We start from the raw sequence: 11372 nt of genomic DNA, 5'->3' as shown, positions 1-11372 counted from the left end.
CAAGGAACTTAAACCAGTTCCTAATGACCTCAGTAGATGCCCCATTAACGCGTCTAGAATCGATGGAACGACTTCTCTGAACCTTAATGATAGGGTTCCTTCTCACGAAGGCATAGATCCAGCCTTTCCTAATGGTTTGGTATCCCCAGCAGCAGCCAGAACTCGCTCTGCGAATTCCTTCACCTGTTGGTGCGTTGGTGCGAGGCCCAGCGAAGCCTGAATGCGAACCCATTGTGCCAGCTTACTCTCCTGGTCAGAGACAGCCTCTGCCAGTCAGCAAAAGCCACTTTCCTAGTCTGACCACCTTGAGACGTAGTTGGAGGGTTGATCGTGGTATCCCATACCCAATGAGGCCTCTTTTGACTCTTGCCGTTTGAGATGTCCTCGAGAGCCTGACGAAGCTGATCTTCGGTATATTGAGGCATTAGATATAGAAGAAGGTATGTGCAAAAAATGAGCCCATTTGGACTCGAATTGAAAATGTTGTGATAAAAGGAGGTTGGGGGTGGGCATTGCGTTGTGGTGGATTTTCGCGTTTTTGTGGGTGCCAGAAACAGGGGGGTGCCGGGAAGTGGGGGGTTTGACTTATACTGAGGATGATGCAGGCGATTTTCGCGTGGCCCTCAGGGTGTCATGGCTTGCTCTTACTAGGAATAATACTCTGTGTTGCCACAGCTATCGCATTTGAATTATTGGGTATCGGCAATCTCTGAGTTTCTTGATGGTCTGCTAGAGTACTTCATAAACGCTATTACCCAGAAGATTGCTTGCTTGCTTGATCTTGACTATTTATTGTGATAGTAATGGACTGTCTATGCTACGGGTTAAGCCGCACGGCAATGGGCATACGAAGTGGGTCCAAAGTAGCTTGAACCAACCTATCTAGGACGAAGACAAGACAGTGGTCTATCTCCGATCCACTGCGAGTTCACATCAGTGCATACTTACACCTCCAGTCTTCTCTAACGGGGTATCTTTCGAAATTGGTTAGGTGTATTGGATAAACATAGATGAATCTGTGGTTTACCGCTTCCATCCACTGAAAGTACGTGTTCATGTACTTTTGTTAACTCGCAGTCGATGGGATAAAGTACTGAACGAAGGTTAGATCCACGTGAGGAAGCACATGGCAGAGCGCCTGACGAGTGCCGATACCATTTAAGCTTCGTGACAGTCCGGCTGATAGTCGATCTAGGTAGCCTGGGTGTTTCACACAGTCAAATCAATTGGGCTCCCTATTGTAAGTAGGGCAAAAACGTCCATTCAACCAGCTTGCCCGAAGCGTGTTTTGACATATTAAGCATCTAGTCTGACAAGTATCACAGTCGCTGCTTTCTTGCTGCCCTTCTTTTCAGCTGAAAATTGTCGGGTCCTTCGGCTCATACAAGACGAAAAACCATCGGAGCAGCCGACGATGCGGCGGGGGATATCGTGAAGTATCAGAAACGGGTCGCTCCGCCTTCAACTCCCGGAGGTAGTCAAAATTTAGAGCAGGCCGCTAAAGTTGACCGGATGCAGCAACCGAATCCACACGGGGCGATGCCAGATGCCGCTCTAATCCCCGTGGCGGGGACACGGAAAGCCCCCTTTACCGCAGGTCCGCGCCCTCCGTCAATGGACAGCACGATTCTACTATGAGTTCAATTGCTCTCTCTACCTCCTTGGCCTACGTGTTCTAGAGTTACCACGTGCCCCGCCGTTCTCCTTCTTATGATTACGCAATTTGACATTGTTAAGTCCGAACTGCCCTGAAATGAAGGAAAGTCCAATTTTTCAAGCTTCTGGAATACCAAAATGTCATTTCCAGAAGATGGATCCCTTATGAACAGTTGGTGGTGGTAATGTAGACATCTCGTCAAGCGACGAGAAGAACCCTCAGACTCAAGTCTCTTACTATCCTGGAACAAGACACCAGATGAGTTCAGAGATTCGAAGGACCGCGATAGACTACGGAATCCGCCGATTTTGCGAGACCCCTCGTCAATCTTCACGTAAAGCGAATACGCGACCAACAAGTTGGAGTCGCTAAGCTTCAATTTCCAGCATACGGCTATCAGACTTTTCCCCTGGCAATAGGACCACCTAATCGTAAGATGGTACCGTCAGTGTGTTAGCCAATAGCAATTTTCCTGGGGGAAGTTTGGACGGCAGAAAACGAGCCAAGCCGAAGCGCTTAGCTTGGATTGAAGACTTTAAAGATATTAACTTGGCAAACCTTAACCAGGGCACAACTATTCGAGCCCAACTATTGATATCCCGTCCCGGCAGGTCCGAATAGAACTCCAGATTATGATGCTAGAACGCCGTACTCTTGCTTACGCAAAGTCTGGAGTGATCGCTTGCCATCAAAAGGCGACAAGTAGTACAAAGATGGCAGGCTTCTGTCGATCTGCGAGTTGACGTAGCAGACTTAGTCAACGACCGTGACAGCACCGGATAAACGCACTAGCCATGTTCCCATCACCGCATTCCCTTTCCTTCCTACTTCTTGGAGCAACGTCCAAGTTAGCCGCCAGCTCTCCGGGTGCTACCGGCAGCTACAACGGTTGCGCTGTCGCAGTAAGTCAAAAATCCCGAGGACGCTTGAGTCGGGAAAGTATATACTGACCGAAGTGACAGTGTGAAACCCTCGCGACTCACTTCCCCAATCAGGTCTATCTAGGCGCAACCAACGATACAGACTATGTGGCGTCCCGAGAAGGCTTCTGGTCGACAATTCAGGGCGACGTATCTCCCTTCTGCTTCTTTCGACCTGTCAGTGCCACTGAGGTTTCGGTCGCCCTTAAAGGTATCCAAAACACAGGCTGTCAGTTCGCAGTTAAAAGCGGAGGCCACTACTCGTACACAGCTTCGACGATTGAGGGAGGTCTCATGATTGACCTGGTCCGGCTCAACGGAATCACACTGAGCGAAGACAAGGGCTCGGTTATCGTGGAGCCTGGAAACACTTGGGCCTCCACATACGAGAATCTCCAAAGTTCTGGTGTGACTATCCCTGGCGGTCGGATGTTTGGAGTGGGTGTCGGTGGGCTCACTCTTGGTGGTAAGTCAACCTCCGCATCCAAGTCTTTGGCCCGACGTCCCTGAGTAAGTACCTTGCTTATGCGGATTTAGGTGGAGTCTCTTGGCTCAGTAACCGCTACGGATGGACTTGCGACAACGTGATCGAGTTTGAGGTTGTCGTGGCCAGCGGCGAGATTGTGACCGCATCAACAACATCAAACCCTGACCTCTACTGGGCCCTTCGAGGAGGTGGCAGTAACTTCGGTGTTGTCACCAAGTTCAAGTTCAACACATTCCCGCAGGACAAGATGTGGTACGCGAAGCTCCGTTACAACGCCGCTGAGAACGTCACGGCCAACGCGGCTTTCGCGGACTGGGGTACAATTCAGTCCCCTAAAGATCTTAGCAACGCGGCGGTTTTGTCCTGGAACGCACAAGCGAATGGAGCTCCTGTTGGCGTCGCGATCTTAGTGCACCAGAAGACGTTTGACAATAACACCCACCCTCCTGTCGTCGACAAGTTCTACGACTCTAAGCCATCGGCCATTGAAACGGTCAATGTCTTCCATGCAGATATTGCCGAGAACCTTCTGTTCCCCGCCAGCATCTTGCGAAGTTCTTTGTGGACCACGTCCTTCTTCCTAGACGCCGACTTGCTGCAGGTGGCATTCGAGATCTGGAACGAGGAAGCTAGCGCACTGGCTTCCATCTCCATCCAGCAGATTCAGATCCAGGCCATCACGAAATCCCAGCTCGAGTTGATGCGGCGAAACGGCGGCAATCCTCACGGACTCGGGGAACAGTCGCAGCCTCTTGGCTTTGTGAACCTCTGGGCAAGGTGGGAGAACGCAAAAGACGACGATGCCATCTACAGAGCTCAGCAGCGGACGGAAGAGAGGATCAACAAGGTGGCAGAGGAGATGGGTCTTGCTTCGGGCTACAAGTACACGAACTACGCCAGCCAATTCCAGGACCCGTTTTCTGGTTATGGGCAGGTCAACAAGGAACGCTTGAGGTCAATTGCTAGGAAGTATGATCCAAGCGGCGTTTTCCAAGAACTCTCCCCTGGCGGCTTCAAGGGTACGAAAGGTGCCCCTCAGATCCTCTGAGCGGGTTAGTAAGAAGGGTGAAAGCCAAATTTGTCTATGATTCAAGTTTGCTTGCTAGTTTTACTTTTTCCTATTATTTACAACTTGGACTTTGTGTCCTCCTCACGGCCCTTGAGGTTGGGGTGGGGAACTCTGACGGGCCGGGTAACGGCGTAGAAAGCAAGGCCTTCTGACTTGGTAGAGAACTAGAGAGAGGAAGTAGATCGTGAGCGTCGAAGTTATAAACATAGGGAATATAAGCTTACCTTGACCTTGGATCCGACATGGAAGAAAGCAAAGTCTCCGGGTACTAGGTGATGGGTAATACCAGTAGCCTCATCCTGTTCAAGCCACGCTAGTCAGCTGCCTATCTCTCGTGCCCAAAAGCTTTTCACGGTTACGAAGTGACTTACCAAGATGTCGATCTGACCGTTAAGGACGTACTTGGTCTCCTCAAAGTTGTAGTGCGCGGGACGAGCGGGTCCTGCGACAATCTTGTAGAAACCCGAGGTGAAGTGAGCAGGTGAGTCCTTTGTGTTTGTTCGGATTCTAGCAAGGTCTTAGCATTTAGTTACCAATTCATGCATGAGAAGTTTCTTACGAGTGGAAATCGGCAACAGTCGCGTTCTCGCCCTCCGGGAGGGGGATATACTCGTGGCCGGCGCCCTTGATAACGGTGAGGGGGACAAGGTTTCCAGACACTGATAAGAAACTGGTCAGTTACATGCATTCTTGGGCACTCAAAGCTCAACAACCCAACTCACTTTTGATTTGTTTCAAGTTTGTAGGTTGAGTCAAGAAGTTCAATTCTCTCACCGTCTGAATGAAGCTCATTGATATAAGACATTTGTATCTAAGATCGGGTGCGCTGCCGACAGGGTCTCGGGGCTTTCTCGGAGTGCGGGGAACCGCTGTGATGCGATCGGAATCCGACCCGGAGGGCCTGCATTCAGGGCCGGTTAGATACCCGCCGCCGTAAATCGGTGCGCGGGGTTCCGGGAAAGTCCCGAAAGTCGATCAGCGATGTGATTGTGGCTTTCCTATTTGAAGACGCAATGGTGAGGAGTTATGCTGTCATGAAGGATATTGAAAGCTGTACTGTAGTAGCTACCTTACTCTACGTAAGGTACATCAACCTTAGGACGTAACTTGGCGTCATTGTCGACTACGAATCTGTCTTGAGAGATGACGTTCATGTCACAATTCTTGTCTGCTTTCCACCTCGGCTCTGCGTCTAACTACGTCTTCTAGGTCGGTCTTGGGTTTGATATAGGGCTTGATGACCTCCCGGGCCTGGACCTTCTGCTCAAAGTCGTACGCGATGCTAATCAGCGTTTCCTCACTGAACGGAGCCCCCGCAAAACCAATGCCAAAAGGTAAGTTCGGTGCCACGGCATTGAGCGTTCCAGTCTTGTCTTTGACAATTTCAACATCGTCCGGATGCCTTCCAAACGGTACCGATATCACCGGTGTACCGGATATGGCAGCATTCATCACAGCAAACGCCGTCGGCAGGACTATCGCGTCCAGAGAATGGTTCTTGAGAGCTCCTGTGTATCCTTGGGGACCAGTCAGGTACAGAAGCCGGAGGTGTACATCCCAAAACTCCGGATCTGTGTTACGCAGACCTTCTGCTAGGTTGTTGTCCCATGAGAGTGTGTTCTTGTCAGGCCATTGCTCGCGAGGGTCATGCTGGGTCCAATGTCGGAGCTCACGAAGCGTGGTAATGCTGTATGGGTTGGTCGCCAATTGCTCAAAGTACTTTTCTATAGCAACGGCGAAATCTGCGTGAAGGCTCTTGGTGAGGAGCGCGGAGATTTCGGTCATGTTGTATCCTGGCAAAACAATGTCGTCTATGATTTCCGCACCTGCAGACCGGAGAATGTCGACGGCCGAGTCGAATACCGTTACCGAATAGTTGGAGAGAGGGGCTTCTCGACGGTCGTGTAGCATATGTCGCGGAATTCCCAATCTCTTGCCCAGTAGCCCCCCCTTGACGCATGCCGCGGCGTAGTCTGGTGTCTTCGGGAAAGGAAACGCAGACGTGTAGTTATCGCTGGGATCCACCCCGGCGATGGCTCCCAGGAGATGAGCAGCATCTCTCACGGTCCGAGCGATGGGTCCAACAACATCTTGATGCTCCGAGATGGGCACAACGAGGTACCGTGAGGTGAGGCCAAGAGTCGGCTTGATGCCCACAACGTTGTTGACGTCACTGGGCAACAAAATCGAGCCGGCTGTCTCAGTCCCCAAAGACGCCCACGCGAGACCGACCGAAGACGCGACGCCGCTGCCCCCAGACGAACCCGATGGGTCTTGAAAGGGGTAATACGCGCCCAGGGTCTGACCGCCATACGTTGACCACCCATTGCTCGAATTGGAGCTCCGGCATTCGGCCCACTGCGACAGGTGTGCTTTGCCGAGCAATATCGCCCCCGCTTTCCGGAGCTTGGCGGCGACGGTGCTATCTTCGGAGACTTTAGCGCCGAGCAGGGCGTAAGAGCCGGCCGTATTGTTCATCTTGTCTGCCGTTGCAATGTTGTCCTTGATCAGGACGGGGATGCCGTGTAAAGGGCCGAGAAGCGGTCTGCCCTGTCGGCGGATGAGGTCCAGAGTTTCGGCGATGGAGACGGCATCCGGATTGATCTCGGTGACGGCGTTGAGGGTCGGCGTAGTCTCTTTAATGCGCTCGATATAAGCATTGACGAGGTCGACGCTGGTGAAAATTCCACTGATCAGACCACGGTTGAGATCGTCGAGTGTCGCATCGAGGAGCGACGGAAAAGCGCTAGCTGATTTGTGTGCACATGTTGTCCATCCCGAGGACGGCCAGATGAGGCAGACGGTTGCCTTAAGGAGTGAGGACAACAGCATGATTGAAGCCTCAAGTTTTAGCTCGGTCAGGTTCCACGACGGGATATCAATAGCAAACAGTTGTTGTGATCTATCCAGTATTACTCGATGTGCGCAGAGTTTCCTCAAGTAGCCGAGTCAATTGACTCATTGTTTGAAGCATTCAATATTGAGGCCAATCGACTGTGTGGAACATGGTAAGATGGCGCGAGTTTGCGATTCTGAGTCAGTCGTCTTACATGCATCGAACGTACGTCACAGCATAAGCAAACGCAATGAGGGGACTTGAGGATCTTTTGTTTCTGAGATTCGGAGGAAGCGAGAAATGCTGGCAACTTCACCAGAGCCTTGCTGGCCGAGAAGTCGCAATAATCAACTCCAAGGAAGAAGAATGAAGGAATTAAACCTGGTGTCGCGAATTCCGGCAGTCATCACCCCACATCGGGAGCGGGAACACAGCGAGGAGGTCCACGCGATCGGTACTCGCCGGTATTCGCAGCCGTGGAGGAAGGTGACATTGTAAATTCGTGCTAGAAAAAGTTCCTTGAACGCGGTATTTCAGGCCATTTACCGCTTTACGTACGGGGCGCCGTTTGCTTTCATATGAATGATTCGAACCACCTACCAAGATCAGAAGAGCGCTATGCCTGTTGGGGCAGGTCGCATGAACGATCCTCAAGCGTGGCCGGGGGATTTAAGCTTATGATTGGCCACGATGATAGCTAATTTTGTGGGCATGGAGACATGGGGTAGATTTCAAGAGTGAGAACTGGTTTGTGAGTAGCCAGTTGCTCGAATGAGACGTTATGGCCGAGACAAAGCCAGCCGTTGTGGACATCATGGAAACGACTATGAAAGCAGGCCGAATCCCCCATCTTCTTAAGCATACTTGGCGACGGGCCGTTCCATTTGCATCCTTCGCATCCTTCCGCTTCCCATCGTCTCGATCACCATGAAGTACTCTCTCATCGCGTCTCTGATTCTCCAGAGCACTGTCGTGCTCGGAGAGTTGCTCCCTGTGTACCTGCAGGGGCCCTCGCCCGAGAGCTTCAGGTAACACCTCATCATCAACTCATCCTGCCTAGACACTAACAGCGTATAGGGACATTGTTCGCAATGACACTCTTGACTTTGGCTGCAGAGCTGTTGCCAAGCCTAGCGAGGATGGAAGCCACTACAAGCTCCACGCCTGGCTCACCGAGGAGCAGATTGACTATCTCTCCAAGGAGTATGAGCTCGTGCCCGAGGTCTCTATCCACAGAAGAGACCTGAGCAAGAGAGCCAACGCGCCCATCGGCACCGGCGACCGCTTCAGCGCGGGAACCATCTCCCCCGTCGGTCTTGGAACCCAGGCTTCGGGCACCACCATCTCCAGCATCATGAACGTTGCTGAGATCAAGTCGGCCTGCGACGCCCTTGTCAAGAACTATGGCATCGGATCTCTCACTCTGCCGTACAAGACTTTCAACGGCGCCACCGAGTACGCCTACTACGTCGGCGCCGGAACCGACAAGTCAAAGTACCACCTGTACTTCAGTGCTGCTGTTCACGCCCGTGAGCGCGGTGGACCCGACAACATCATCTACTGGATCTCCGATCTCCTCGCTGCCAACAAGTCCGGCAGCGGCCTGACCTACGGCAAGAAGTCATACACCAACGCTCAGGTCAAGAGCGTCCTTGCCGCGGGTATCGTCTTCTTCCCCCTTGTGAACGCCGATGGTGTCGCCTACGACCAGTCTTCCGGCTCCCTCTGGCGCAAGAACCGCAACACCAAGTCCGGCTCCAGCGGCAGCTCCATTGGTGTCGATATCAACCGCAACTTTGACTTCCTCTGGAACTTCAAGAAGTACTTCGACTCCTCCGAGGCGCCCGCCTCCACCTCGCCTAGCTCCGAGGTCTTCTACGGCACCGCCGCCGAGTCCGAGCCCGAGACCAAGAACCTCGTCTCCGTCTACGACTCCTTCCCCAAGATCCGCTGGTTCATGGACATCCACTCCGCCGTCGGCGACCTCCTCTATAGCTGGGGTGACGACGACGACCAGACCACCACCTCCACCATGAACTTCCTCAACTCCGCCTACGACGGCAAGCGCGGCCCCGTCGGCGACTCTGCTTACAAGGAGTACATCCCCTCCACCGATCTCAGCAACATCAGAACCGTCGGTACGGCCATGGTCAACGCCATGAAGGCTGTCGGCGGTCGTGCCTACACCTCTATCCAGGCCGTCGGCTTGTACCCCACGTCCGGCGCCAGTGACGACTACTCCTTCTCCCGTTTCTGGGCCAAGCCAGGCGTCAACAAGGTCTACGGATACACTCTCGAGTTTGGTCCCTCTGGTAACTTCTACCCGACCTCAGCCGAGTTCAACACCAACATTCTGGACACGAACGCTGGTTTCATGGACTATGCGCTGGCTGCCATTAGCGTTGGTCTGGAGTAAACAATGTGTTGGTTACTATGGAATTTTTTCGTGTACATATTTTAAACCCCACATGTTGAGCACAGGAGATGCACGCACATACTGCATGAAAGGTGTTATTTATGATTATGATGCAATTCGACGACTTACTAGTCATGACTAAACGCATGCAGCTTGCGTACAACAAGATCTGGCTGACAATTATGTGATTGACAAAGTAGTCGAGCATTGTTTGTGCAGCAGATTCGTGAACCATTAAGATCGATGCGGTTTCCACTTCTCTATAGTATAGAACCAGTCGTCGGTGAGAGCGACTAGACTATCTATGGTCTGCGGGCAGTCATCAAACTTGCTCTTGTTTACTCCCCACCTAACATGCAAGCTTTATGCTAAGGGGTTGAGAAGGTTGACCTCCTCCCACAGACCAACTCCGGTCATCTCAGGGCCGCCATTGATAGATCCTTTGGCGGGTCCTGTCCACCGTTTGTAAATAGGAACGTCCAGGACAGTCACCTCTCGGGTAACGGTAGCATTGAGAATGCCTTCCTTTCCAAGGTCCATCACAATGTTGAACGCAGAGGGGAACTTTCCGTCACCTACGGGTGGATACGGCCCGTCGACTGGGCGCACCTTGACAGCTCCCTCCTTGCAAGATGCGGTGATAATCTTCCCGTCTTTCGACGCATATGAACTAACAGTGTTGACCAATTCGACATCGATGAAGTCGAACCAGACGATGGAATAGTTGCCAAGACGAGCATGACCCCAGTACCAATCGGTGAAGGTCTCCACGAATGGCTTGTCGCCCCAATTCTATGTTCACCAACTGTCAGTATTTGGAAGCAAGACTTGAATGCAATGGAAATTGTATCAAAATGATAAGTGAAATGCCTTCTCTTACCTTATCATGGTATCCGTATCCAGTGTACCTGACATCTTCGCCACCCACTGTAATATCAACGACCGCATCCGAATCAGGAACGGCGTTGGCCCAGCCAAAATTCTTCGCAATCTGGAGGTTTGCTCGAGGTTCCTTGGGGCCGCATGGGTAGTGAGGAGGCGCCTTGGAATCAAAGGTGACAGTGCCATTGATGAGAGGAGTCTCAATGGAGACCACATAAGTCTTCATGTCTGGAGTGCTACTCCACGTCATCCCGGCGTCGTTCCAGCTACCAGATGAGCCCCCTTCCTGCGCGGTGACGATGACAGCGCCGTTAGGTGCCTCTGTCGAATAAGAGAATCTTGTGCCATTCGCAAAAGTGCCTGTGATATCTGCGTTCGCAGCAGTTGTTGAACTGCCGCCCAGCAAGCCGGTATCAAAAGCAAGATTGAAGAGGATGATGATTGACGAGTTGTCCGTCGGCGAAACGACGTCGAAATACCACCAATCCCACACACTCCTGTTGAAATTCGACATTCTGGCACCGTCGAAACCAAAGTCGTTGGAAGTGAAGGATGGAACCACACTGCCATTGAACGCCTCCGGAGGAACATACTGAACATGATTTGCCTGAGAGGGCTGCGCATGAGCTGTTCTTGGGGCGGTTGTTGAATGCGCGAGGACAGGCAGAGTGGAACTGAAGGCGACGAAGTTCATCCAACCCATGCTTCCGATGTGCTTTCGTCCAAACATGTTGGTCAAGGAGAGATGTCAAAAACTTAAGTTACGGGCACGGTAGTATGAGTAGAGGGGGTAAACTGAATCTGGAGCTTCTGAGTCTTACTCGGGCTTCTTGGGTTCTTCTACTTCCAGGTTCTTATATAACGAACCCCGCCCGATTTCTTGATATGCGACTTGAAGTTACTGCACTCCCTAGTCTAGGTACGGAAAGGACTACAACAACTACAAGGCTTTGCCGAGACCTCAGCCAGTTTTTTCTGCCCCCATTTCATGGCATCCCAAGACAGTAGGCTCTCCACGCGTAGCCTCGTCTCTGTCAGAAGTCATCGCTCGTAATCATAACCAACTGCGATTGGCTCGGTTTGTTTAGGCTTCACTACAACTATC

General features: G+C 52.0%; 5 protein-coding genes across 5 annotated transcripts; 2 read left to right on the top strand and 3 right to left on the bottom strand.

Moving 5' to 3' along the window:
• Positions 1-2451: 2451 nt before the first annotated feature.
• HER10_EVM0010092 (FAD binding domain-containing protein) lies at positions 2452-4112 on the top strand (the record flags this gene model as incomplete). Its single annotated transcript, XM_035479562.1, has 3 exons — positions 2452-2559; positions 2620-3043; positions 3115-4112. 3 exons carry the CDS (start codon positions 2452-2454, stop codon positions 4110-4112), a joined length of 1530 nt encoding a protein of 509 aa, XP_035337600.1.
• A 77-nt stretch (positions 4113-4189) lies between these two features.
• HER10_EVM0013245 (amidase) lies at positions 4190-4938 on the bottom strand (the record flags this gene model as incomplete). The annotated part of the gene is made up of 5 exons (XM_035482609.1): positions 4190-4297; positions 4358-4432; positions 4505-4640; positions 4693-4792; positions 4908-4938. 5 exons carry the CDS (start codon positions 4936-4938, stop codon positions 4190-4192), a joined length of 450 nt encoding a protein of 149 aa, XP_035337857.1.
• Positions 4939-5288: 350 nt separating this feature from the next.
• Positions 5289-7257, bottom strand: HER10_EVM0012695 (amidase; the record flags this gene model as incomplete). Its single annotated transcript, XM_035482084.1, has 1 exon — positions 5289-7257. Exon 1 carries the CDS (start codon positions 6963-6965, stop codon positions 5289-5291), a length of 1677 nt encoding a protein of 558 aa, XP_035337810.1. The 5' UTR covers positions 6966-7257.
• Positions 7258-7852: 595 nt separating this feature from the next.
• HER10_EVM0000229 (zinc carboxypeptidase) lies at positions 7853-9507 on the top strand. Its single transcript, XM_035470022.1, has 2 exons — positions 7853-7997; positions 8047-9507. The coding sequence occupies exons 1-2, from the start codon at positions 7897-7899 to the stop codon at positions 9383-9385; spliced, it is 1440 nt and encodes a 479-aa protein (XP_035336786.1). The 5' UTR covers positions 7853-7896; the 3' UTR covers positions 9386-9507.
• A 241-nt stretch (positions 9508-9748) lies between these two features.
• Positions 9749-10970, bottom strand: HER10_EVM0006012 (uncharacterized protein; the record flags this gene model as incomplete). Its single annotated transcript, XM_035475610.1, has 2 exons — positions 9749-10177; positions 10266-10970. The coding sequence occupies 2 exons, from the start codon at positions 10968-10970 to the stop codon at positions 9749-9751; spliced, it is 1134 nt and encodes a 377-aa protein (XP_035337252.1).
• Positions 10971-11372: the final 402 nt, after the last annotated feature.

Source organism: Colletotrichum scovillei (assembly GCF_011075155.1).
Source record: "Colletotrichum scovillei strain TJNH1 chromosome Unknown Contig00002, whole genome shotgun sequence".
Taxonomy (NCBI): domain Eukaryota; kingdom Fungi; phylum Ascomycota; class Sordariomycetes; order Glomerellales; family Glomerellaceae; genus Colletotrichum; species Colletotrichum scovillei.
The sequence above is the reverse complement of the archived record's forward strand: the minus strand, read 5'-3'. Positions and strand labels throughout refer to the sequence as shown.

Bases quoted from the DNA above. Each gene is read 5' to 3' on its own strand.
- HER10_EVM0000229 (XM_035470022.1), top strand. From the start codon at position 7,897: ATGAAGTACTCTCTCATCGCGTCTCTGATTCTCCAGAGCACTGTCGTG. The intron at 7,998-8,046 runs GTAACACCTCAT...AACAGCGTATAG, and splicing joins CCCTCGCCCGAGAGCTTCAG to GGACATTGTTCGCAATGACA.